This window comes from Nyctereutes procyonoides, unplaced genomic scaffold (assembly GCF_905146905.1).
Source record: "Nyctereutes procyonoides isolate TBG_1078 unplaced genomic scaffold, NYPRO_anot_genome, whole genome shotgun sequence".
Taxonomy (NCBI): Eukaryota; Metazoa; Chordata; class Mammalia; order Carnivora; family Canidae; genus Nyctereutes; species Nyctereutes procyonoides.
The window spans coordinates 37,938,831-37,966,574 of NW_026575042.1; the positions used below are offsets into that span (position 1 = coordinate 37,938,831).

The following is a 27,744-nucleotide window of genomic DNA, read 5'->3' on the forward strand; positions in this document are numbered from 1 at the left end:
GGACTCAACTTTTTTCTTCCAAACTCCTGTTAATGTTGATATTTTTACCTCTTCCCATAAATCACAGAAGTTCTTAATGGCATCTAAAATGGTAAATCCTTTCCAGAAGGTTTTCAATTTATGTTGCCCAGACCCATCAGAGGTACCACCATGTTTGGCAGCTATAGCCTTATGAATTGTTAAATCTTATGACTTTAAAGTCAAAATTACTCCTTGATCCATGGGCTACAGAATGGATGTTATGTTAGTAGACATGAAAATAACATTAACCTCATTGTATATCCTCACCAGAGGACTTGGGTGACCAGGTGCATTGTCAGTAAGCCTTAATATTTTGAAAGGAATTTTTTTTTCTGAGCATTAAGTCTGAACAGTGGGCTTAAAAAATATATATCTACACTGTTGTAAACAGATGTGCTGTCATTGAGGCTTTGTTCCAATTATGGAACATAAGCAGAGTGGATTTAGCATACTTTTTAAGGGCCCTAGGATTTTGGAATGGTAAATGAGCGTTGGCTTCAACTTAGAGTCAGCTACATTTGCTCCTAACAAGAGAGTTAGCCTGTCTTTTGAGGCTTTGAAGCTTTAAAGCCAGGCATTGACTTCTTTCTAGTTGTGAAAGTCCTAGATGGCATCTTCTTCCAATATACGACTGTCTACACTGAAAATCTGTTGTTTAGTGTAGCCACCTTTATCAATTATCTTAACTAGATCTTCTAGATAAATTGCTACAGCTTCTAACATCAGCACTTACTGCTTCACTGTATACTTTTATGTTATGGAGATGGCTTCTTTCCTTCTTTTTCTGCTAGCTTCAGACTTTTCTTGTGCAGCTTCCTCACTTCTGTTAGCCTTGATAGAATTGAGTTAAAGCCTTAATTCTAGATTAGGCTTTTGACTTAAAGGAATGTTGTAGCTGGTGTGATCATCTGTCTTGACCACATAGTCTCCATCATATCAACAATAAGGCTGTTTCAGTTTCTTATCATTCATGTGTTCCCTGGAGTAACACTTTTAATTTCCTTCAGGTTTTCTGTTGCATTCACCACTTGGCACACTGTTTGGCACAAGAGGCTTAGCTTTTGGCCTTTCTTGGCTTTCACTTGAAGGCTATTATACAGTTATTAATTGGCTTAATTTCAATATTGTGTCTCAGGGAATAGGGAGGCCCAAGGAGAAGGGGAGAGAGATGGGAAAATGGCTGGTTGGTGGAACATTCAGAACACATACAATATTTATCAATTAGGGTTGCTGTCTTATATGGGCACAGTTCGTGGTACCTCAGAAGAATTATAATAGTAATATCAAAGAGCACTGATCACCTTAACTAATATAATAATAATGGAAAAGTTTGAAATATTGTGAGAATTATCAAAATGTGACACAGACATGAAAAGATCAAATCCTGTGGAAAATGGTACTAGACTTGCTTGATGCAGGGTTGCTACAGACCTTAAATTTATTAAAAACACAACATCTGTTGTGCAATAAACAAAAGTGCAATAAAGCAACATACAATAAAATGAGGTATGTCAGTATTAGACTAACTCTTTCATAGGTAACAATTAACTTGGAAGAATATATAAGACAACTCTGAAGGACTTGACTCTCAAAAATGGGAGTCATGTTGGAATATATTATTACATGGCTTTTCTCTCTGAAGGCACTCCTAGCCTGTGCAGTGTGAGATGGCTGAAATTCAAGCAGGAGGCCACATTTTATTGGCTTCAGATGTTGGAAGATACAGCTCACGGCTGCTAGAGAAGCTGGAAATTGAGGGAAAAAAAGGATGAGCCTTCCAATCTCTATGTGAATGCCCCTGAAATCCTTGGCTGACTCTCCAACTGCTTATACAGGGGGAATTTCAAAGAAGCTACTGAAAAGCAGTAACAGGAAAGATTTAAAAAGATGAACAGAGATTTCAATTTCTTTCCTCCTCAGGAAAAACAGTTTGGAATTTTGGAAGGGCTTAATAAACACCCTGAGGTTTTCACTGAAAGATGAAAGATCAAAAGGGCAGTGGCTCAGCAGTAAAGACTGTCCTGAGATTAAGAATAAGGTAGAAAGCCAAGCCTCAGTGTGATCAACTAATGTAACTGTAACTATTCAAGGGGAAGGTAAATGAATCCAGTCTCTACAGTGTGTCATTCATAATGTCCAGTGTACAATGAAACATTATTAACAAGTTTGAGAAGAAACAGTAAAACAGAACACATAGTTAAGAGAAGAAGAGTCAGTAATAGATCCCTCTGTGGTTTACATGTTATAATTATAGACATGAACTTTAAAGGTATTACAAATACCTCAAGGACTTAATGTAAAGGATAGTCATGAGTAAAGAAGGATTTCAGCACAAGAATGTTAGAAACTATTGAAAGGAATCAAATGGAAATCTAGAAGTGAAATGTTTCATTTGAAATATTGAAGAAAAGTTCAGGGAACTTGAAGATAGGTTAATAGAAATTATCCAGTCTAGGAACACAGAGAAAAAAGACTTGGGAGAGAAGAAAACTCTCAGTGGCTTTTGGAACAATATCAGACAGTCTAACATGTGCATGTTTAGTGTAAGAAGGAGAGCAGAGAAAAGAGTAAAGCAGAAAAAAATATTTTAAAGCAATTAGGGCCTAAAATTTCGCAAATTTGGTGAAAAATATTATTTTATAGATCTTAGAAGTTCAGTGACCTCCAAGCATGATAAGTACAAAGAAAAGCACGCTTAGACATATAGTAATTAAACCAGAGACATACAGAAACTCTCGAAAGCAAAGGAACAGAAGACAGATTGCATTAAAGGAGAACAATATAGTTGATAGCTCTCATAAGAAGCAACCAAAGCCAAAAGACAATGGAATGACCTCTTTAAAGTACTGAAGAAAAAACTCTCAACCTAGAATTCTAGTGAAAATTTCCTTTAAAAATGAAAATATCCCTTAGGTAAATGAAAGCTGGGAAACTCCATTGCAAACAGGTTTGCACTGTAGGAATGCTAAAAGAAATTCTTCAGGCTGAAGCGAAATAACACCAGATGGAAACTTAGAGCCACAGGAAGGAATGAAGAATATTGGAAATGATAATTATGTAGATAAATGTAAGAATATCTTTTTTCTCATTTTCCTTAAAAAGCAACTGCTTAATAGGCAAAATTTATAACATCGAATTACACAGTTAATAACAAATCTACATAGAAAATATATGACAATAGCACAAAGGAAAGAGATGGAGTAAGTTATTGCAAGGATCTTATATTTTATGTGGAGTGACACAATAATTTTAAGTAGACCATAATGAGTCAGGGCTGTATACTATAATCTCTAGAACAAAAACATTTTTAGAAAAAAGTATAGCCTATTCCCTCTCCCTTACCCAAAAAGTAAATAAATAAATGTGGCAGGAGAGGAAGAACAGAGGAGCAAAAATCAGGTGGAATAAATAGGAAACAAAATGAAACCAAAAAAACAGCAAAATGATAGTGTAAACACAACCATTATCAATAATTACAATAAATGGAACATCATATCCAAGATCAGGAGCAAAGCAAGGATTATCTATTTTCATCTGTTCTATTTAGCATTGTACTGGAGATTGGGCCAAAAAAAGAAAGGAAAGAAAAGTTATACATAGGATATCCTAAAGAGTCTTCAAGTACTTGACCCAATAAGTGAATTTAGTGAGGCTGTGGGATACATGATTTGTATATACAAATCAACTGTATTTCTATAAACTAGAAGGAAACAGTCAGAAAATGAAGTTTTAAGAATATCATTTACAGTAGGAGTCCCCTCCCAAAAAAGGATTTATTCCTAATTAGGAATAAATTTAACCAAAGAAGTATAAGACCTCTGCACTGAAAATTACAGAGCATTGCTAAGATAAAATAAAGAAGACATAGGTATACATCATGTTTGTAGATTTGAAAATTTATTATTTTGGGACGCCTGGATGGGTGGCTCAGCAGTTGAGCATCTGTCTTTGGCTGAGGTCATGATCCTGGGATCCAGGATCGAGTCCCACATCAGGCTGCCTACAGGGAGCCTGCTTCTCCCTCTGCCTGTGTCTCTGCCCCTCTCTCTGTGTCTCTCATGAATAAATAAAATCTTTAAAAAAAAAAAAACAACATTATTTTAAGAAGTCACTTCTCAAGTGTCTCAGTTCATGATTTTAACATAAGCCTACTTCAAATCCCAGAAAGGTTTTTGGATTTTTTTTTTTTTTGTTATATTCACCAAGTTGTAAGATCACTAGTTCTACAACATTTTCTCACCCCAGAAAGAAACCCTGTGCCCATTAACAGTCACTCTCCATTCCTCCCTTTTCCTACCTCCTAACAGCTATTTACTTTCTGTGTCTGTGGATTTGCCTGGGAAAGGCATTTCCTCTAAATGGACTCATAAAATATATAACCTTTTAGGACTCACTTCTTTCTCTTAACATAATGTTTTCCAAGCTCATCCATGATATACCATGAGTCAGTACTTTATTCCTTTATGGCTGAATAATATTCCTTTGTATGGGTATAAGCCAACTCTTGTTTATCCATTCAGAAGTTGTACATGTAGATTGTTTCCAGTTTTTTACTATCATGAGTAATTCTGTGAACACTCATGTACGAGTTTTTGTGTAGACATGTTTTTTATTCTCTTGGGTATATATGCCTAGGACTGGAATTGATAAGTCATATGGTAACTCTAGATTTACCTTTTTGAAGAAGTAATAGATATTTTATAACTGAAACTCGGTTTCATTCATCTAATAGGAAAATTTAATTCACTCACATTTATTGTGATTACTGTGATTATGGCTTTATTTTGTGTTTTCTGTTTATTAGGTTTATTTTTCTTTTCATGCCTTTTTATTGGAATAAGCAAGCCCACACATGCTCTTGACTGCATTTTCTCTCTCTCTCTCTCTCTCTCTCTCTCTCTAAGAATTTGGGCATCCTATTTCTACTCTAAAATTGTTAACAGACAAATTTAAATTTATAGGGGCACCTGGGTGGCTCAGTGGTTGAACATCTGCCTTTGGCTCAGGTTATGATCCCGGGGTCTTGGGATCAAGTCCTGCATCAGGCTTCCCTCAGGGAGCCTGCCTCTGTCTATGTCTCTGCCTCTCTCTGTGTGTCTCTCATCAACAAAAAAATAAAATTTAAATTTGTATGTTTATCTTAATGTCTATAGTTAATCAAAGTCCCCATTCAATTAGGAAAAGAACAGTAGGATGCTTTCAGTTTATTTTCCAAAGCATCTCCCTAATGAAGTCATGCAGAACTGTAAGACTAGGTTCTCTCTCTCTCTCTTTTTTTTTTTTTACCTTTTTACATTATATTTTCATAATTTTCTACCCACACTTACCAATTGTGCTGATTTCTTTGCCCAGCACTGTATCCACAGATTTGCCTTTTTCTGCATTTATTATTTATTTTTCAAGAGTGCTTCCTCAAAGAATTATTTCTGTAGGCTTTATGCCTGATAAATTTTCTGAGTCCATGCATATTTTTTAAAAAGTCTATTTTACCCTTACTTTTGAATGATAGACTGGATTTAAAGTCATTTTCCCTCAGAATTTTGAAGATATTATTCCATGGTTTGCTAGTTTCCATTATTGCTGGTGAGAATTTTTATGTCTTCTGAATCTGTCTTGATTCTTCTCCCTCGTAACTCTTTGGAATTTCTTTAGCCTTCAAGTTCTGATATTTTACTCCCCAGTGTGAGGTTATGGACTCTTTCCTTCCATGCTGCTGAGCACTTGTTGGATCCTTTCAATCTGGAGATTCCTGTTTTTTAGTTCTGGGATATTTTCATTGATAATTTTCTCCCGAACACTCTTTCTGTTCTGTTTCTGGAATTCTTATTAGGTATTGAAACTTCTACACCCATCCATCATGGCTCTTAACTTTTTTGACTTTCTCCTTTGTCCTTTTGTATTGGATTTGTAAGAATCCTCAGTAAAATCTTCTATTTTACTAATCATGTGCAATTCATCTCATTTAACACACCAGTAACTCTAATGACATTATGATAGTATATGTGTCTGGGAGCAATATACTTTGTCTATGTATTCTGTGTTAGAATTTGCCCAGAAATGAACAAATAATAGCAGTTCTGGGGTATATGATTGCTTCGTGTATTAAACAAATCTAAAGATGGAAACGTCCTGTGAAATTACTAAATTCTTGGAATTTCTGTGGTGCTACTCCATGTAGATCAGTACACAGAGGCACTTTATTGGATCCCTCAGTTCCCCCAAACGTTATCCTCTTTGTTTTATGTATGTCTGTCTTTCAGGGTGCTAATTTTCCTCATTGTTTGGTGACCTTTTTGGTGATTTGCTCATCTTTGTGTTTTTACACTCTTGCTTCAGTGTTCAGTAGCTTACTGCCAAAGATCCTGAGGGAGGTACAGGACAAGCTTCTGAGGGGCAAGGCTGCTGCTTGTCTTCTGGTGTGGGTGCTCTCCTTCTCTCCTGAGGGTCAGTGAGTACCTGGGACATAGCAGTGCTCTGCAATCCCAGTAGGTGTCATTACTGCATAGGCTGGGACATAAACCTCTGTTGACCACTGTTTAGTACAAGCTGAGGGACAGGGAGCTCTCCCAGGTACAGTTTACCTATTAATCATCCTGATGTATGTCTGAGAGAGAGAGAGAGAGAGAGTGTGTGTGTGTGTGTGTGTGTCCTTGTGTCCCCAATCCCCAGCTGTCTATGTCCAGTGACTCTGACTTGAAGCTGTCTTCTAACTACTCCTACTTTTGCAGATGTCTTTTCCTACATGTGGTTCAGGCTATGACTTCCTTCAGTTTATTCTCCCCTCCCCTTGCTGCCATAAATTTGATCTTGTCTGCTTCCAGGAGACTGCTGATAGTCTTTTCTTATTTTTTGATGCACTTATGTTTTATATTTCTTGAATTTAAATGTTTCCTGAGGGGCACCTGGGTGGCTCAGGTAGTTAAGTGTCTGCCTTGGGCTCGGGTCATGATCTCAGGGTCCTGGGGTTGAGCCCCACATGTGGCTCCCTGCTTAGCAGGGAGCCTGCTTCTCCCTCTCCCTCTACTGCTCCCCTTGTTCCTGCTCTCTCTCTGTGTCAAATAAATTAATTAAATATTTTTAAAAAATAAAAAAATAAATGTTTCCTGAAAAAAGTTTTCCGTAACCACCCATTTAAAGTAACTGCCCAGTAACTTTCTATTATATCACCTCAGGTTATTTTCATTATAGTATTCATCTCTACCTAATATTTGTCTTTTGTCAGTCTTCACAGACCTAAATGCAAACTTCATTAGGGAGGGGCCTTATATATTCTATTTACTGCTGTATCTAAACTAGTTAGAATAGTGTCTGGTATATACTAGGCATTAAATGTATGATACGTGAACTAAGTAACTTTTATCTTTTTTAAAATTGTATATCACAACTGCTTGAATTATACAAATTTTAGATTTTATACCAGCAACCAGGCTTAATGCATATTTTAGTTTAACCTCTCTGTTCAAGACCCAAAATAGGGATCCCTGGGTGGCGCAGCGGTTTAGCGCCTGCCTTTGGCCCAGGGACGCGATCCTGGAGACCCGGGATCGAATCCCACGTCGGGCTCCCGGTGCATGGAGCCTGCTTCTCCCTCTGCCTGTGTCTCTGCCTCTCTCTCTCTCTCTCTCTCTCTCTCTCTCTGTGACTATCATAAATAAATAAAAATTTAAAAAAAAAGACCCAAAATATTTATTAACCAAATAATTGTCTTTGACCAGAAAGCTATACATTAATCCATGGACCAGTATGAACATAAAGTTCTTAACTTCTAGCACTTCAGTATACATGTCATTAAACTCTGCTTTAAGCTCTGAGAGAATAAAAGCAAAGCGTCGTTTTTTCTGAGAACATTACAAGATGACCAGGAAAAGTCATAATTATATTATAGTATCTATGACTGTATGAAATATGGTCTTTTCTCAGGTAAACTGTAAATCAAAATGCATCATATCATCATGTCATATTATAATGGAGCTCTTTTAGCAAACTCAGATTCTTAAATTAGGTAAAGGATTGATTCACTCTCTACCAAATAAAATTTTACTTTTGTTCCCTATGTATCTTAGAGTAAATTTGGTAGTTCTAGTCATCTGACCAGCCAGTATATGATAGTAAAAAAACAATTTTTTAACTTAAAGTCATGTTAATCATTCAATGATTGAATCAATCATTCAATGTTAATCCCTTAAATATTAGACTGTAAAACAGAAAATCTACTTAGCAGTCTGATTCACTCCTTACGTGAGAACTCCCTTGAAAGAAAACTCCATGTCTGGACATGGTTTGAGCAGGCCTATACTGCTAAGTATATTACTTTTTCAGTTCCCATCAAAAATATGGTAACATTTCAATTTTCTGCGAGACCAAATTTATTCCCACATTTTTCCTTTAAAATGTTTTAAATTTTATATTGAAAAGGGTAAAGAGAAAGTCACTTTATAGAAAGCAAGAAAAATTCATCTGTTCCATAAAACAAAGAATGCTTATATGTTCATCACTTGGAAATCTTTAGGTTACTTATATTCCTGGTATGAAGAGGATGAGCTTATTATTAAACTTTACAGAATTAACCTCACCTTTATAATTCTGATGCAAATCATTTTAATTTTGTTCTACTTCTTTTAATACTTAGGCAAAGATGCAATTTACACAATTCCAGTGAAAAACATTCTTGCTGTGGAAAAACTGGAAGAGAGCTCTTTCAATAAGAAAAATGTAAGTTACATGGTTAATTATATAAAGCTTTTTAAATTGCACATATTACTTGATTGAAAATTTTCAAGGTTTTTATATTTGCTATTAATCATTAATATTTTATAAGTGCTGGCTAGAACTGTCAAAATTGTCCATTATTGCTCCTGAAATGTCCACTATGCTCAAATTTAAAATTTTTTTAATAAATTTTTTTTAAATTTTAAATAAAATTGTTCATTGTTGTTGATGCCTTATATAGTGTGCCTAGCCTATTAAGTTTAAAGGTACTTTTCTTAGTACTATGTGACACAGATTGTCCTTGGAACTTACTTGAAAAGTAACAATTTGTAAGATACCTGAGCAGCAGTTATCTAGCCAAGCAAACTATATATTTCTTTTATATATCTTTTTCTGTTTGTGCTGTGTTGATTTTTAGACTCTGTTACTAACTTTTTATCTTAATTGCCTATGAAGATGTTCCAAGTAATACATATGGAGAAACCACTCTATGTCCAGGCAAATAATTGTGTAGAAGCTAATGAATGGATAGACGTACTCTGCAGGGTGAGCCGATGCAATCAGAACAGGCTCAGCTTATATCATCCCTCTGCGTATCTAAATGGAAACTGGCTCTGCTGTCTGGAGACCAGTGAAAGTGCCCTCGGCTGCAAGCCATGTACTGCGTAAGTTTCTTTCTGATTAAAAAAAGCAATATTTCAAGTGTGGTATATCAATAGAATGGAATATTATTTGGCCATAAAATGGAATAAAGTATTGATACATGCAACATGTATGGACCTTGAAAATAGGCTAAGTAAAGAAGCCAGAAACAGAGGCCATATATATACTATACGATGACATTTATATCAAGTATCCAGAACAGGTAAAATTATAGGCAGAAAGTAAATTAGTGGTTGCAGTGGCCTAGGGGGAGGGAGGTTTGGGGAGTACTAATGGATGCAGGGTTTCTTCTTGGGATAATGAAAATGTTCTCAAATAAATAAATAATGGTTGGCACAAGTCAAAAAAAAAAAAGTGGGGTGGGGGGGTCAATGTCAAAGTAGATGCACAAGCCTGAGTAGGGAAGGACTTGGTATTCTCTAATTGTATAGAACACCCATTGTAGCCCTATGGACTTAAGAAGTAATATATTACTTTTTGTGATGAAGCATAGGTGTTATGAAAATGATTTCTCTTTTGATTGGATTTTGGATTAGAGTTCTATAATAACCAAACCTCTCTTGTCCCCATTTTATTAAATTGTCAAACGAGACTAGATTTCTGAGGTTCCTTCTGCGAAGTTCTGAGGTTCTGATTTTAGTCTCAAGTCAGCCAAAGTCTTTGGCATGTTAACAAAATGGAATTTTTCAATGACTTTAATTTCATTTTTATCATAGAGGTGTCCCAGCAGACATCCAAATAGATATTGATGAAGACAGAGAAACAGAAAGAATTTACTCCCTTTTTACCCTCAGTTTACTTAAGCTGCAGAAAATGGAAGGTAAATATACAATTAAAATATTTTTATATAACCATGATCCTTCACTACCAATTCCTGAAATAATTGCTTTGGCATTATCTTAAAGTTGAAAATACTCGTAGCTTTACCAGAATATTACTTATGTTGACGTTGATAAACTCCTAAATGGGCGGTTTTCATAGGCACTCAAGAAGATACTGGTTTTGCATAAATGTGTTGTTCATAATTAATAAAATGAAAGTATGTGATGTATCTGTGCATTTGCAGGGGGATGTCTTCCCAGCTTGAGATGCTCAAGAAATTCTTATGCTAAAAATTGGATTTATGGAACTTAGTTTTCTGATCAGAGATTTTACTGTTCTTTGTAGAGGCTTGTGGAACTATAGCGGTCTACCAAGGACCACAAAAAGAGCCTGATGATTATTCTAATTTTGTAATCGAGGATTCTGTAACAACCTTTAAGACAATTCAGCAAATAAAAAGCATCATAGAGAAGCTAGATGAACCTCATGAAAAGTATAGGAAGAAAAGATCAAGTAGTGCAAAATATGGAAGCGAGTAAGTATTTTTTAAGATACTTAAAACAAACAAACAAAAAAGATACTTAAAACATATTTTTAAGCATTGTTTGAAATTCCAGATACTAAAAAAAAAAAAAAATTCCAGCTACTACTTTGTACTTATACCTGACACGCAGGCTTCCCGCTCACCTTCATCTTTCAAGACCCAGCTCTGAACCTTCCTCTTGTGCAAAAGTTCCCCTGGCCACTCACACAGTGATCTTTGCAGTTCTGGTATTGTTTCATTATGTTGGTGGTGTACTTTATCACCACTTCTAATGTTAAAATTAATTATTTCATTAAATCACTTAGTAGCTTGTTTTTGTTTTACCCTTTCTCTTCCATCTTAATATTTTCTACAGTGCCTTATACATACTAAGTACTAAAAAAAAAAAAATCAACTGTGACAGTGGTCTAAGTATTTTATAGTTGATTCTTTGGACCCATCTCAGAAATAGGTGAATATCACAGTGGATGACAGCAGCAACATTTAACGCTTTACTAGGAGCTTAGTCCACTACCAGGCGCTGTTTCCTACTATCTTACATCGTATCATTTAGAGTGTTTTTAGAATCCCCATTTAGGTGGCTTAACCATTAGGAAAAAATTTTTTTTAGGATTTTATTTACTTATTTGAGAGAGAATGAGCGAGAGCACACAAGTGAGGGGGAGGGGCGAAGGAAGAGGAAGAAGCAGTCTGCCCTATCTTCTCTACATTAGTGTAATTGGTTCTCTTCTAACAGTGCTAATACAATTTCCTTGGAGTCCCCAGAAATTTCCATTTGAGGTCCTATCCAGTGCTTGACCACCCTTCTAAAATCGTACCTATCCCCCCCCCTACCTTTTCCCACCTTTATTTTTCTCTATAACAAAATATCAGCATCTCAGGGCACCTGGGTGGATCAGTTGGTTGAGTGTCCAGTTCTTGATTACCACTCAAATCGTGATCTTGGGGTTGTGGGATGGAGCCCCACCTCCGTCTCCATGCTTAGCCGGAGTCTGCTTCTTTCCTTCTGCCACTCCCTCTATGTGCACAGTTGCTTGTGCTCTCTCTCTCAAATAAATAAATCCTTTTTTAAAAAAAATCGGTTTCTCTTGTATTACATTGTTTGTTTGTTTTACTTTCCCAATACCAGAAAGTAAGCTCTGTGAGAGCAAGATTTTGTCTATTTTGTTCACTGCTATATCCACAGCTGCTAAAATAGTGCCTAAGATTTAATAAGTGATCAGTAAATACTGGAATTAATGAAATAAGACTTGAATGAGAGATTATCAAGGGGAAATTATAAACACTTAATGGATACTGTGAGATAAATTGTAACTTATTAAAGTGTTATATATTTTAACTTTTGGAAAATGGTTTTCTTTTATTTTCTAGAGAAAATCCAATTGTAGGAAAAACATCTTAGAGTATGGCCAACTGATTCAGAAGAACTGGAAAATACTATTTTTGTTGGAGTTTTTCAATTCATCATTTATTTTGCTCCTGGTATTTAAGAATGAACATTGGCTTCAGTGTCACCTGTATTCACATTGTATTTAATATTTAATAATTGAAAGTAACTGGGAATCCTGGTATTGATGCATTACTAGAGAATATGAAACTCAAGATTCCCTTCATATCTTATATGTCAAAAGCCGTGTGTTTGCAGCTTCTTTTTAATAGAATCTTCCTAAAGAAGCTTTGTAACAAAAGGAGAACTCCTCCATAGCAAGAAACCATCTCTTCTTGTAACACTCCATGTTCTGTGAACTTTTCACTACCATTAGTGCCTGCTCTATACTGCCAGTGTTGTGTTTTACTAGAAAATCCAATCCATGACAATTCAGAGCTTTCCATTTAGTTCATCTAGACCCTCCCTCTTCACAAAAGAAAACAGATTTTCATCTGTTAGTCATTACCAATTATATTAGGGACTTTAGAAAACTGCCAGAGCATCCTTGAAGGTTGGTAGATCCTTTTGCCTATTTAAAGATGTAAACAGAACTCAGGAGGAATCAGGGAACATGTACTGTTGTGTGCATCTTGTTTACATTTGGGATGAGTGATGGCAGATGAAATACAGTGAGACCACTAAATTTTTTTTTCATTGTTTTAAATATCAGGTACTCATTTTCTTGATTTGAGAGCTCGAGTTAACATGACTTGTAAGGACATCTCTTCTGGAAAAGAAGAGACAGTAGCCAATGGAAGGAGGTGATGGGGGAATCATTTGACTTCACCTGTTATTCCGTGTTATTATAAGGGCCACCATAAGGACGCTCTCCTCCTAGTGAGAGGGTGAGAGCTAACTCGAGAACAGTCACTCGGCGCACTTTAATAATCTGGGCTGCCCCAGATTATATTTTAGATACTATATGGTATCTAATCTTTATGATCAGTTGAATGATCAGTGTTTAAGTCTAGAAATAGTGCTTTCCTGAAAATGTTTATATTTCATTGCTGTTTTCTTATTGCCTGCTAGCCAAATGGAGTTTGGGCAAGCAACTGTTTGAATCCTATTTTTCCCTAATAATTTACTTTTATCCTAGAAACCATAATTGTAAATAAGCAGTCGAAGCAAGTTGCCTCCTTGAAGTTAAGAGGGATACACATTGCTTCATCAGTATTAAAAACCATGGTACTCTTATTTTGTCTTTTTAAATTGAAAACATTTTCTAAATGTGGTACTTTAAACCTTGGAGTATTTACATATTTCTGTTTAAAACTGTGACTTATTAATGTAAGTCTAGCTAGTAGTGCTTTTTTTTTGTTTGTTTTCCTGAGCATAAGCTATATTTCAGGATACACTTTGCCAATTATGTTATTGGTGAGTAATTTTTTAAATTATATTGTTACTAGGGAATTTTTTTAAAGATCATTGGCACACAATCAGAGTTGTTCCATAAATGATTATAACTGAGCAATGTATTTCTCTAAATGACTTGTTAAAATCAATTGGTTTTATTTAAGAATCGGTCCTAGTCTCCATTATGGTAGGTTTATTCCTAGCCCACTTTAAAGACAAGTTTGAAAGACTCCTTTAAATTTTATGAGCTTGTATGTTACATAAATTACACTGATTTATAAATGTGAAAGAATTTAACCATTTAATAAATTTCTCATTGCTGAATTTCATTCAGGTTGAAATTTCCTCGTAAGAGTCTCTGAGATGTCTACCTGAAAAGGACATGTGAGCATTGCCAAGTACCACTCTACTATGCTTTAATGGCTGTTTTAGCCCTCTGCTATTTTTTCAAGGCAAAAGAAATATTTTTAAAATATTTCTGATATCAAATCCCCAATCATGATTGCTCTTAAAGATCATGGCATTATCAAAGGGATCAAGGCTGTGTGAATACATAACTCTGAATTAGAAGGGAAAAGTTCAGTCATATAGTTTTCTTCACATGACACTTTTAAACAGCCTATTTGACTGGAATTAACCAGCTTTGTCACAGCCAAAAAGAAGTAATGTGAAATTAAATTAATTTTCTTTCAAAGTCTACTGAAATAAGAGACCAAGTCAGTAGGACCCTAAGATAACCTAGGTACTTGCTTCCAAGGGCCTCATTCCTCTGCTATTACTTATGGTACTTTGATTTTTGCTACCATGCTTTTTCTGCCTTTTCCACACTTGAAAAAAAATACCTGGCAGCTCACTTCAGCCTAAAAACTCAAAAATGCCCAGAAGGAGAGAAAAGGATGATTTGGAGAAACTTGCCGTAAATGCCAGTTCTGGTTCTTAGTTTAGCCATTTCCACCAGTTGCAGTTGTAGTGATCTGTTCTTGTTATTGTTTGTTGTGGCTTTTTTTAGTTTGGTTTTTTAATATTCATTTAATAAGATGATGGCAATAGCAAAGTTTTCTATCCCCAGGAATATAATTTATCAAACTAAATGATTTTATTTGCCAAAGAAATATGTTTATGTCACGGGTAATGAATAGTTAAGTCTCCAAACTAGGATTTCTTTATTATTAAAAAGAAAAAAGTGATGAATGATGTGGCTTTTGTTTGTTTCTGAAGCCTAATTTCATTCGTTTTCAGAAAGGCTCATTCATGCCAGATTTTAGAAAACAGATTTTTTTCCTTTTTTTTTTTTTCTTTTTTTTTTTTTAAGTAAAAGCACCTTTAATTTGTTCTAACGGTACATCTGTAATGACAATGCTACAAAAAAACCTTTTAGGTGTCCTTACAGTATGTGAAAAATACAGGACTCATTCTAGAGTTAAATTACCTGTCTTGACCCATGTTATCTGCTTCCATTTTTATTAACTTGGAAATTAATATGTTGCTAGTAATATTGGTTTTTATAGTGTCCAGTTTGAATATGTAAGTTATCGAAATTTAATGTCGTGAATTTGTGTAACCATGTTGTATTGTTGAGAATGTATTTTTATTTAAATTTTATTTTCTTATCAAGAGTATTATAAAAATTAAAACTTTTGTAACTGTCGCTTGGAAATAACTCAAATAAATTACAAGAAGCCTGTCTATTTTCTGTGAGACCTTACTTTCTTACTGATTTAGGAGTTCTTCTTGGGATGCCTGGGTGGCTCAGCAGTTGAGTGTCTGCCTTCAACCCAGGGTGTGATCCTGGAGTCCCAGGATCAAGTCCCACCATCTGGCATCTGGCTCCCTGCATAGAGCCTGCTTCTCCCTCTGCCTGTGTCTCTCCCTCTCTCTCTCTCTCTCTCTCTCTCTCTCTCTCTCTCTCTCTCTCTGTGTCTCATGAATAAATAAAATCTTAAAAAAAAATTCATGTTGAAAAAAATAATTATTCTTGTTTAAAATTATTGTACTTCACCTATTCATAAGGAAATAGCAAACAGGAAACAGCCTCAGTAAGGACAACAAAAGGGCTCAAGATGGTTGTCTTGCGCTTAATTAGGCTGATTTTTTATGTAATATTACTAATTCAACAGACTTGTTTTGAGGACCTACAGTATGGATCCCTTCATTCGCAATGGCTGTGCACATCCAGTGTGCAGGAATGTATTCCCCCTCTGGGTAAGTGGTTCAGAGCTGACTTTTTTAGCCTATGTTTTTGAAGAATCCCATGTTCTGCTTTTCTCAAAAAAGTTGACATCAGCTTCTGGTTATTCAGGGCTTGCATTGACTCCTGCACATTAGCCTGCCCTACAGGTTGACCTTCAGTGCAGTCCTTCTGAATGTTGGAATTTGACCATGTTGGAGCATTTTGCTGAATTGTCTAGAGAATACAAAGTAACAGCACCAAAGACCAGGTTAGTGGGTAACATGTGCCTCCAATGAGAGAAGCCAGAATGGGAGAAAAGCCCCATTAGTGCCACAGTAGCCATCTTAGCATTTCTAAATAAACCTCTGCAAAACTTACCCCTTGTAACAGAAGAGTTTATGATTAATAAAAAGGAAAGAATAGGGTCCTGAATATCTAGGGATCTTACTTTAATCAAAATACTAGAATCCTGCTCATACCAGCTAATGCCTTAGAATAGAACTTGTCAGAAACCTCAAAGACCACAAGTTCTATCCTGTGATGTAAACAAGCTTGTTCTTTAATTCCCTTTCAAAATTGCATGATTACAAGAGACACCTGAGGCCAGATAAAGTCCCTTTATGTATACACCAGAATGTGAAGGCATAGCTAGCACTGCTGAATTCTGATTGCTGACACTACTAGTCCTATCAAGAATATTTTCTGCTTTCTATTTCAAATCCTCTTTGTTTCATACAATCAAAATCTTTGTGCTGGGACACCTGGGTGGCTAAGTGGGTTGAGCACCTGCCTTCAGCTCAGGGTGTGATCCTGAGGTTCCGGGATCGAGTCCCACATCGGGCTCCTGGCATGGAGCCTGATTCTCCTCCCTCTGTGTATGTCTCTGCCTCTCTCTGTGTCTCTCATTAATAAATAAAATCTTTAAAAAAAAAAAAAAAGAAAGAAAAGAAAAAAAAAACCTTTGTGCTTCCCTTGTGTTGATCTACTTTTTTGCCTTGGAGTTTAGTCCTTAAATATATAAAGTTTTTGCTCATCAAGGAAGAATTCTTTTGCCTATAGTGAACAACATTGTTTTCCAAGTTTAGCATATTTCTCAGCTGAGAACTGAGAAAGCCATACTGCCTATTAAAGAAGAACCCATCATTTTAGATGGATTCTCAATGCAGGATGGGATAAATGACCCCATAGAGAGGCATATCAATCTCCCAGAGGTAACAGAGGGCTCAGGGGAGGGAAGGTCTATAGTTTGAAAAGGCATAGTCAATGTTGTAATTTTACACTTGGAAATACACATGCCTCTTTTCGTAATTAAACTACAGAAGAAGCTCAACAAAATCTTACTGATACAGATGCATAGGTGGGGACATCTGGGTGGCTCAGTCGGTTAAGTGTCGGCCTTTGGCTCAGGTGGTCCTGAGATCGAGCCCCACATCAGGCTTTCTGCTCAGTGGGGAGTCTGCTTCCCCCTTCCTGCACTGTCTGCCATGACACCTACTGTGCACACACTCTGTCAAAAAAAAAAAAAAATGCATAGGTGGGACCATGACTCTGTCACGTGGAGGCCCTTTTCAATACAGAGCCTCAGATATTTGTGTTAATGTGGAGCACATTCTTAAAGTTTTGGAAACATTGGAATGTGGGCTAATGTAAATTACAAATCCTGAGCCTAAGTCTCAGTCCTAGACTCTACATCAGATGTGTCAGGAGTGAAGATACTGCCAAAGTCACTGCTGCACTGGAGCTTACAATCCACAGGGAGAAGGAAGCCTAAATGAGTAAAAACTATGAGATGGTAATAAGTATGACCGCGCACAACAAAGGAGACCGGGAGTGCCACAAGTGAGGGCGGAAGGTACAGGGGTATGCTTTGAAATTAGGTCGTCCAGGCAGGCCTCCCTAGGAAGGAGAGTTGAATGAAGAGATGAGGAAAGGAAGTCAAGGATGTGTGGAGAAAGATCCTCAGGGGCAGAAGAAATAAAATGCAGGGTGTGCTCAGAGGAAAACGGGTGAAGGGGAATGGTAGGAGCCCTGTGGTGGAGGGTATTGAGCAGTGAAATGACTGACACGACCCACTTACCTCCTGTGGATTGCTCTGACTACTGAGTTGAGAGAGGTCTCAAGGAAGGCATGGCAGTAAGCGAGCCAGTGAGCTAATATCCTAATCCTGTGAGGGATCGAGGTTGCTGGGTGCCCCTGGGGTGATAGCACAGAAGTGTATGAGGAGTGGTTAGATTTTGGGTGGAGTTGAATATTGATCCAATAGGATTTGTTGACAGAGGGTGGTGGCGGAAAGAAAGGAGCTAGGAAGAGCCAGTAGCTAGCCTAAGCAACTGGTTATTTACTGAGATACGAAAGGCCATAAGAGGAGGTTCGTTCATGCGTATTCCACGAATGACAAACTATGGCTAATGATGGAGCAGCAGTGGCCTTGGTTGAAAGTCATGACTCAATTAGAAACCAGCTTTATGATCTTGGTCAGATAACCTCTTTAGGTTTTAATTCCCCTATACATGTAAAATTTGTAAGTTTTTGTCTTCAAGGACATGATGTTGGCCCCTTGCTATGCATTAAGCACTCTGCTAAACCCAGGAGCCCTAAGATGATGCCTTCAAGTTGTGCGTGGTCAAGCTAGAGACTGGACCAGAGTGACCTGAGGATCCTTCTGCAAGTTCAATATCCAGACAACCCAGAAGGTCCCTTCCATTCGCTCCTCCCCTAACACTGTGTAGATAATTTGATGCCTTCAGTGGATCTTTCCTCACAGAATGTGTCTTGGTCTCCCCCAAGGCTCCATGACTATGGTCCAATTTAGCAGCATCGACAGACTCCGTAGACTGTATTGTGATCCTCTTCCTATCCTCCTTGGGGGAATTAATAGACCTAGGATCTGCCAGAGAGGCTAAGTGACTGTCTCAAAGAGGAGGGTATGACCACAGAACTGTCCCACTTGTCACCGGCAGGTGGAAGCTGGTGTAAGGCTGAAAAGAACTTGAAAGCAGGGGTACCTGGGTGGCACAGTCAGTCAAGCATCTGACTCCTGGTTTCAGCTCCGGCCATGATCTCAGGGTCGTGAGACTGTGTCCTACGTTCTTGAGGAATCTGCTCCAGATTCTCCCATTCTCTCTCCCTCCCTTTCTGCCCCTTCTGCTCCCACTCACACAGGTGTGCTCTCTCTCTCTAAAATAAATAAATAAGATCTTAAAAAAAAAGAACTTGAAAGCAGGCTAGTGACCTGCCAGCACGTCCCAGGTCCCACCCGGAAGCAAGGAGCAGAGTCACAGGATGCAGCTGGGCTCACTGACCAGCCTCTGAATGGATGGGGCCCAGAGTGGGCATCAAGGACTAAGAATTGGGAAGCTGGATGGAGAAACAGGAAGTGGCCAGGATAGGCCCCCTGGGGCAGTCTGACACCAGACAATCTGGAGTATGTTTCCCTGAAGCCCGAAAGGGCCCAGAGTAGGGATGGAAGGAGGAGGGTAGTATGGAGGATAGCCACGGTAAGGAAGGTCTCTTAGACGTCAGGGGCCAGAGAAACAGGTAGGCCAAGATGGCAGCACCAGGGCCTAGAGCCCTTAGGTCAGCCCTGGGCGTGCCCTGGGAGCTGCGCTGTGCCTCATTTGCCAGGCCCAGACACAGGGCATTGTGCTGGGATGTAGCCTGAGTCACCCCTGCCCCCAAGCTGGGAAGCCATCTCCACCTTCATCTCCCCACACTTTCTGCTCAGCTGCTCAGGGGGGCCGCCCGGCAGACTGCTTGCCCCCTTTCGGGCTCAGGTCTCAGGCTCCCTGGGCTGCCCCCAACATGACACTTGTTCCCAATGGCTGCTTTCCTCCAGGCCCATGAACATCCTCTCAGGCCGCCAAGATGGACTAGGGTGCCAGGCTCAGGCGTCAGGTTCCCGCCTCTCTCTGGTGTAGTCCTGAGGGCTGGGTTCGGACACCCCAGACTTCAAACAGCCACAGAGAATCTAGGACAAATCTCTCCAAGCAGTCATCTCCACGGAGTGACCAAATCTGGGTACCTTCCAGAAGGTACCAGGCGGACTCCTGACCCCTTGAGACCATTCTCCTTTCTCCAGGCCTGGGAACCAGCAAAGTGGCCTTTCTTATCCCTCTAAATTTATCCCCCCTGTTGAAGCCCAAACCCCTTGTGGAGGGTCCCCTGTCAGACTGCTGCAAGTCCATCCCGGCTGTGAATGAACATTTTAGGGATTTTGGGGAGAAAGAGAAGCGCTGGGCTGGCGGTTCTCAAAGTGAGGTCCGAGGAACAGCAACAGCACCTGGGAACCTGACAGAAATACAAACGCCTGGGCCTGCCCTGCCTGGGTCACAGCCCTCAGGTGGGGCCCAGCCCACTGCTGTCTGGTCCGCGTGCCCTCCCGAGGCTTCTGGCATTCTCTTGGGTTGGAGAGCACCTGCTTCAGCCATGGTGAGCGGGCCTGCAGAGGTGTCGGGGGCCGTAGCTGGGTGTGCCCCCCACAGGCTGAAGACGGGAGACCAGCCTCTGGGCCCTGGGGAGGGAAGAAGGCGATTCCTGGATGCACCAGGTCATCCCCCAAAGCCCTTCTGACTTTACCCTAACTGCTAACATTGGGGTGGGGAGCCCAAAGCTGCATCAGAGTGGCACAGGGCCATCGAAGATAAAAAAAATTAAAGTTCCCCAAATATTATGGTTGGGAGCACTTAGGAGGGCTCTACTGTGGTGTCTTTTACACAAATATTGTGAGTCACAATAACTGTGTTTATCTTCTTTTTCCTTCAGCAAATAAGGAAACATCTGTGGGTTGCTGATATTTATTTATTTTTGGACTAGCATTGTGATGTTGGAAATATTTCGTTCAGGATTATAGGACCCTGAGGAGGAGCCAGGAGTTAATTGGTAAATAATGTAGACCGTCCCTTTTAATTAAGAAGACCTCAGTGTGTCCTTCCTTGTCTTTAAGTGACATCACCTCAGGCATCTGGCTTCTCAACAAAATGTAAGGTCAGGCCAGTGGGAAAGGAAAGGCAGTCCTAGTAGAGGGTGCCTGGCCCAACCATCTCAAAGCACCTCTTCTGTGCCTCAGTTTCCCCCTGTTTCTCTGCCTCACGGGGGAGCTAAGAAGCCAGGTGCAGCTGCAGACTCAGGCTCTCCATCCGCTTGAGCCAAGCCCTTGCAAGGGGTCCCGAAGCGCAGATCCCTACAGTGGCTGCCATAAGTCTCCTGCCTAAAAATCCTACTGACCTCCGTGACTCCTGCACTTAATGTAAGCAGGAAAGGGGTGCTTTGCACCCTGTGACAACAGAGCACAAAGAACAGCCCTACTGAAAACCTAATCCACGAGAGTGCGACCCAAAAGCAAGGTGCATGCCCTGGCTCCATGTTCCTGACAAAGGGGGCTGGACACAATCAGCACTCGGAGAGAATACTTATTTTTAAAATCGGAGTGGAAGCAACGAAAACATATCCGCGGCCAGACTTGCAAGGGAGGCTCCTAGCGGCCTACCTCGACTTGGCCAAAATACGGAAACGACCCGAAGGCCTGTGAACAGGAGGTTGGGGAGACAAACCACGGTTTATCCGAACAATGGCACGCTCACTGCTCAGCCAAATAGAGACCACGACTAGCACACGGAACAGCAGGAGTGAGGCTCAGAGTCACTGTCCTGCGTGAAATAGGCAGGGCAAGGAGCCCAGGAGCTGCGTGACTTGCTTGTATAAAAGCACAGGGGGTGCAAAGTAATCTGTTGGGTCCAGGGCAGATCCGAGGGCATCTGGGGGCAGGGCGGCTGGCAGGAGGGCCCACAAGGACCCAAGGGACTGTGGGGCTGGATACACGCTCTCTCTCTCTCTCTCTCTCTCTCTCTCTCTCTCTCTCTCGACTGCAGAGATGGTTTCGTGAGCGCTTTCCGTAAGTCACTATTTATCGAGTGGTACACTTGAAGATGTCTCATGTATTGCATGGCAATAAGACACCAAGGAAGATAAAAATCTATATATGGGTTGGCAATTCTATGTCTTAGAGACACTGGTCATGTGTCTGTTCGAGTCCCCACTCTTCCTGGCTCGCTTAGAAGCACGTAGATTTTCGTGGTGAGCTGCAGACACCAACAGAGAGAGGAAAGGTGTTCTGGGGCACATGGTGCATGCATTTGTATAAGGGGACAGGGAACGAAGAAATGTATCTTTCTTTTTTTTTTTAAGATTTTATTTATTTATTCATGAGGGACACAGGGAGAGAGAGGCAGAGACACAGGCAGAGGGAGAGCAGGCTCCACGCAGGGAGTCCGATGTGGGACTCGATCCTGGGTCTCCAGGACCATGCCCTGGGCCGAAGGTGGCGCTAAACCGCTGACCCCCCCGGGCTGCCCATGTATCTCTTTCATAGCAACAGTGGTATTAATAATAAACAACAATCTGAGCATCTGTTATCCGCCTGGCTGAGCGTTTTACAAACATCCTGATTGAATGTTCACACAACCTTGTGAGGAGGTGCTATTGAACCCCCTTTATAGATCAGGAAATGAAACCTAAGGGAGATGGACAAGTCCTTAAGGAGTGACAGGCAGGTCCAGGGTTTGAATAGGTCGGTGGCACCGCACTCTGAGATATAAGTATGCGCATCTCTGGCTGGTGTGATCAGAAGGGAATTTTATTTTACGGTTTTTAAGTACTGTTCAAACTTTCTATAGTAAACATGTATTACTATTAACCAGCAATATTTTAAAGTCTTTAAAATTATTATAGCCACTTTACGACAACACTTTTAAAATTCTTCTCCTGTAAGAATAATTCCTGCTGCTTATTAAGCCTATCAAGTGTCATGGGCTTAATCTCTCATTTTAATCTACAAAGAAGCATGGGAAGTTGAGGGCAGCCCGGGTGGCTCAGCGGTTTAGCTCCACCTGCAGCCCAGGGCATGATCCTGGAGACCTGGGATCGAGTCCCAGGTCGGGCTCCCTGCATGGAGCCTGCTTCTCCCTCTGTCTGTGCCTCTGCCTCTCTCTTTCTCTCTCTCTGTATGTATCTCATGAATAAATAGATAAATAATCTTAAAAACAAAGAATGGGAAGTTGAGGCCTGGAGTAGGTGAGTCATGTACTCAAAATGACAAAGCTAAGGAGTGGGAGGGTCAGGATTTGAACAAAGAACCCTCTGGGTGTGGGATGCTTGTCCTTTTCATAGTCCCAAGTCCTACCACATCCCGCCAGATGCCTGCATGGCCATCTTCGCTTCCCTGAAGTTCCCTTCCAGCTCAGCCTGTGTGCAAATATTGAGTATCGCCGAAGTCACCGTATCCATCTGTCACTGTTTTATTTTTTCCTCTCCAGACCACGACAGCAGTATTTCCCACAGCAACACGTAGACTTCTCATTCGTTCTTTAAGGGGCCATGTAATACTTCAAGCAGTCGCTATATTATAATCACTGGTTCTTCCATTCCTCTACAAATGGTCGACATGAGCCTTTTAAAAAAATTTTAAAAAATAAAAAACAGTGCTATTTGTCAAGGAACCAAGAAAGCACCTGGAATATTACCCTTGCCTCCAAAAATAACAGAGAGCCAGAGGGGCAGAGACGCTCTGATGACTAGAGGCAGGTTATTCACACCCCAGATCATGACAGGGAATGGCTCAGCGAAATCCACTCTCTCATCCTCAAGAAGGAAAGCAACAAGGTTTAGGGAAAAGCTCCAAAGTATTTCTCCATGTTGATGCTTGCAGAGAACTTGCCAATAGCACATGTTTCTTTCACTCACTATGAAACAAAGATTTTCCACCTAACCGCTTTGGGGGGCACTGCATTGGTTCATTATCTTGCCACATGAAATTTTGGGTCCTTTCTGAATTAGGGAGGATTGGCCGCTGATACAATCCTATAGGACAGGGGTCAGTGAACTCTGGCCCACAGGCCCATGGGGACCACTGCCTATTTTTGTACAGTCCATGAACTAAGAGTAGTTTTCATATTTTCTAAATTGTGATAAAACACACAAAACAAGCACTTTATCATCTTAACCATTTTTAAGAGTGCATGGCAGGGACAGTAAGTACATTCACACTGTTGTCCAATCTGAATGCCATCCAGAACTCCATCTCCACCACTCTTTTTCACCATACAAGACTGAAACTCTGTACACTTGAAGCAACTCCCCACACCCTCTCCCCAGCCCCTGGCAACCACCCTTCTACCATCTGTCTCTGTACATTTGGCTGTTCTATGTGCCTCATAGATGTGGAATGATCCAATATTGGTCTTATTGTGATAAGCTTAGCATAGCTTAGCATAACTTCCACAAGGTTCATCCATATTGTAGGAAGTGTCAAAATCTCCTTCCTTTTTAAGGCTGAATAATATTCCATGATATGTCTACACCACATTTTGTCTATCCATTCATCTCTCGATGGACCCTTGGGTTGTTTCCACCTTTTTGCTCCTGTGAGTAATGCCACTGTGAACATAAGGGTACAGTCTTTGAGATCCTATTTTTTTTTTAAGATTTTATTTATTTATTCACGAGAGACACAGAGAGAGAGGCAGAGACATAGAGGGAGAAGCAGGCTCCATGCAGGGAGCCCGACATGGGACTCGATCCCAGGTCTCCAGGATAACTCCCTGGTCCCAAGGCAGGCGCTAAACCGCTGAGCCACCCAGGGATCCCCAAGATCCTATTTTCAATTGTTCTTAATAGATACCCAAAAGTGGAATTGCTGGATCATATGGCAATTCTATTTTTAATTTTTCGAGTAACCACCATTCTACTTTCCACACTGTATCCATTGTAATTCCTACAAAAGAATGGCTGCACAGGTGTTCCACCTTCTTCACATCCTTGTAACACTTCTTTTCTGGTTTTGTGATAGTTGCTATTCCATACCCATTTTTTTCTATACACTTTTAAATGGTGGAAAAATCAAAGAGATGGAACCACTGGAAAGGAGCATGTGGTAGTGATCCCCCAGGGGCACCTGTAGTGTTGATAGGTTTCCCTTCTGGGGTACTGAGGAGTTGCCAGCAATTTCTGCAACCATCAAAAAGACCAGGCAGCAGGGAATCCCAGAGCCAGAAGAAATTTTGGAATTCATAGGACAGCGAACCTCAAACCTGAGCATGCATCAGGATCACTTAGAGAGCATGTTAAAATAGAGAGCTGGGTCCCACCCCACAGTTCCTGAGCCAGTAGGTCTGTGACAGATTCCACGATTTTGCCTTTCTAACAATTTCCTAGGTGATGCTGACGCAGCTGGTCTGGAAACTACGCTTTGAGAACCACTAATCTACAGCTTGCTATTCAAAGGGTGGTCCACGGACCAGCCCTATCAGCATCATCCAGAAACTTCTTGGAAATGCAGGATCTTAGACTCTACTCTAGACCTACTGCACCAGAATCTCCCGCTGATGAGATCCCCATGCAATTTGTGGGCACATTGAAGTTTCAGAAACCCTCATCTTAAACCTCCTTCATTTTGTAGATGAGGACAATTAGATGAAAGTGGCAAAACACCCTGCTTGAGGAAGGGGAGCACAGATTCTCGATCCCTGGTCTCAGCGTCCTTCCACACACCAGTGCCCCTCCACCCTGGCTGCGTGGTGGAATGACCTGGGCAGCAAACACTTAGGGGGCCCCCAGCCCAGAAATTCTGATGCAATTGGTATGGGGTAAGGTCCTGGCCATAGGCGTTCTTTTCACTCTCCTAGCCGATTCTGACGTGCAGCTGGGGTTGAGAAGCCCTGAGACAGCCCACGTGGAAGACTCGGGTGTTTTGGGCATTTGAAAGATTTATTTATTTATTTTAGAGAGAGAAAGCATGAGCGGGAGGGACAGAGGGAGAGGGAGAGAATCTCAAGCAGACCCCTCGTCTAGCAGCCTAGCGTGGACCCCGACCTGGGGCTGGATTTCAAGACCCTGGGATCACAGCCTGAGCCCAAAACCAGGAGTCTCTTGCTTAACCCACTGTGCCACCCGGTGCCCTCCTACTCCATTCACGTCCTTGAGAAACTATCGGACGCTGGTCATCAGTGTGCCACTCGTAGGTCTCTCGTTGGAAAACCTTCCTCGGCCCTTTTAGTTACAGTCTTCATTTGGGACGTCTCCTGATTGGAACACCTTTCAGAAACACCTGCAAATGCTTGCAAGGCCTGCTCTCACCGAATCTCCTACATCTAGTGCTAATAAATTTCAGACGTGCACAGCCTCAGGAAAAACTCCTCTGCCCTCTAAGCACCCCTTAGAAGGGCCCCCCCCCACCCCTTCCCTACCTGTTTCCTCACTGGAGGTTTTGCCTGTTTTCCATGGGGACCCGGTCGGTACTGAACAATGGCTATGGAAAGAGCATGCGGGAGAGGGGAGCTCCCCCGGATCTGCAGCCCGGGGTGCGGGCCCGGGAAGGTGGTGGCTGCTGTCTCAGGGTGCACGGCCTTCCCCGATCCTACCAGTCAGTGCGGGAGGACAGGGAAACACTGGTGCAGGAGACCTTGGAGGCCAAGGTTAATGAATTAGCAAGAGTTCCTACTCACGGTCGTGCTGGCCCCTGCCGGCAGGTCCTGGCCCCTGAACCTCCATTGGAACCACTAGAGAGAGGAGGGGCTTCAAGCTCCAGCTTTGGGGTGCTCTGCTAAAGGCTGCTCATCAGAGATTGCTAGGAGCTCACCTGCAGCAAAAGGAAACCATATGTTGGGTCTATGGGCTTGAGAGAAAGCCCCCAGAGGCTCGGGAGGGAGCTATGAGGGGCTCCTAACAGGCTGCGCCATCCGCTGGGTGATGCCCAGGGGCATGAGGATGAGGGTGGGGATGGGGGCGCTGTCCTAGATTGGGTGCCGTCAAGAAGAACAGAGCCGCTTGGTAATTGGATATTTAACCTTATCTGGAAGGTGGGAGCACTGGAGTGTGTGCAACTGGTGATGGGGCGGCAGTCACTCAGACTCAACAGAAGAGGGGGGTCCTTTCATCACTTTTGTGTTTGGGGAATGTCCATGGCCATCTACACTGGAGGGTGAGAGGCCTGTCTGAGCATCGCTGACCTGCATTTGGCCACCAGCAGGGCTGGATGTCACATTTTCAATTCAAATCCCAATGTTCTTCTCAAAACCCCAAAAAGATTGTGTGCTTATTCCTCACTTCTAGAATCCCTCTTCTCTTCACAACAGTTACTGTGTGCTTCAAAGAGGGGTCCACAGGACAAATTCTGAATAAAACAATCCCAGTACAAACTGTAAAACCTGCTCACTGCCTACTTTTTAAACTGTGTAATTGAATGTCTCTGCACAGGGTCTAGAGATGCATCAGCCCAGGGGCACCCGGTGGCTCAGCCGGTGGAGTGTCCAACTCTTGGTTTCAGCTCAGTTTGATCTCTGGGTCCTGGGATCGAGTTCCAAATTGGCTGCTTGTCTCCTTCTCTCTCTGCGCCTCCCCTTGCTTGCTCTCTCACTCTGTAGAATTGAATAAATAAATAAATCTTTTTTTTTTAAGAGCTTTCTGAGAAGCCTCAACTATCAGCTTCTGCTTATGTCACCTGCTGTCACATGGGTACCCCAGATGCAAGAAAGACTAGGGGATGTTGTTTTCCTATGTTGCTGCACCCATGCTAACACTGAGTAATGGCAGCAGAGAATGGGTAGTAGGAAGGCTGCCAGCAGCTTGGCCAGCTTTGCAGGAGCCCCAAACACGTTTAACCTCTCCTATATTCAGTCCATGTGAGTCACACCTAAAATTATATAACAGCAGTGAAATGAGTTCCAGGGTGCCCCTGATTTACAAATGCTCAATGTGTGGGGAACCCACATAGTACTTGCAAACTGGTGCGTATCTCCACTGCTCCCGTTACCCCTGTGACCCTGGCAGCTGGTCCAGATTGTTATCTCCCGATATCCATCTTTCCCTTTTTCTGGAAGTAACAGGAGCTCTCATTTTTAGTTGGGCACATGTCTGCCTGGAAAAAAGACTATTTCCCATCTTATTTTGCAGCTACATATGATCTTAAGTCCATAAGTCCGGCCAGTGGAATCTTTTTTTTTTAATTTTTATTTATTCACGATAGTCACACAGAGAGAGAGA

At 41.0% G+C, this 27,744-nt stretch overlaps 1 protein-coding gene across 2 annotated transcripts in view; it reads left to right on the forward strand.

Annotated features, from left to right (window-relative positions):
* RASA2 (RAS p21 protein activator 2) overlaps positions 1-15,229 on the forward strand; it is a 123,561-nt gene extending 108,332 nt beyond the window's left edge. For both annotated transcript variants that reach the window (XM_055321181.1, XM_055321182.1), the window contains exons 20-24: positions 8,651-8,733; positions 9,187-9,395; positions 10,110-10,213; positions 10,561-10,750; positions 12,131-15,229. In XM_055321181.1, coding sequence (XP_055177156.1) covers positions 8,651-8,733; positions 9,187-9,395; positions 10,110-10,213; positions 10,561-10,750; positions 12,131-12,161 — 617 coding nt within the window. In that variant the 3' untranslated portion in view covers positions 12,162-15,229. The remainder of the gene's footprint in view (positions 1-8,650; positions 8,734-9,186; positions 9,396-10,109; positions 10,214-10,560; positions 10,751-12,130) is intronic.
* The last annotated feature ends 12,515 nt before the right edge of the window (positions 15,230-27,744 follow it).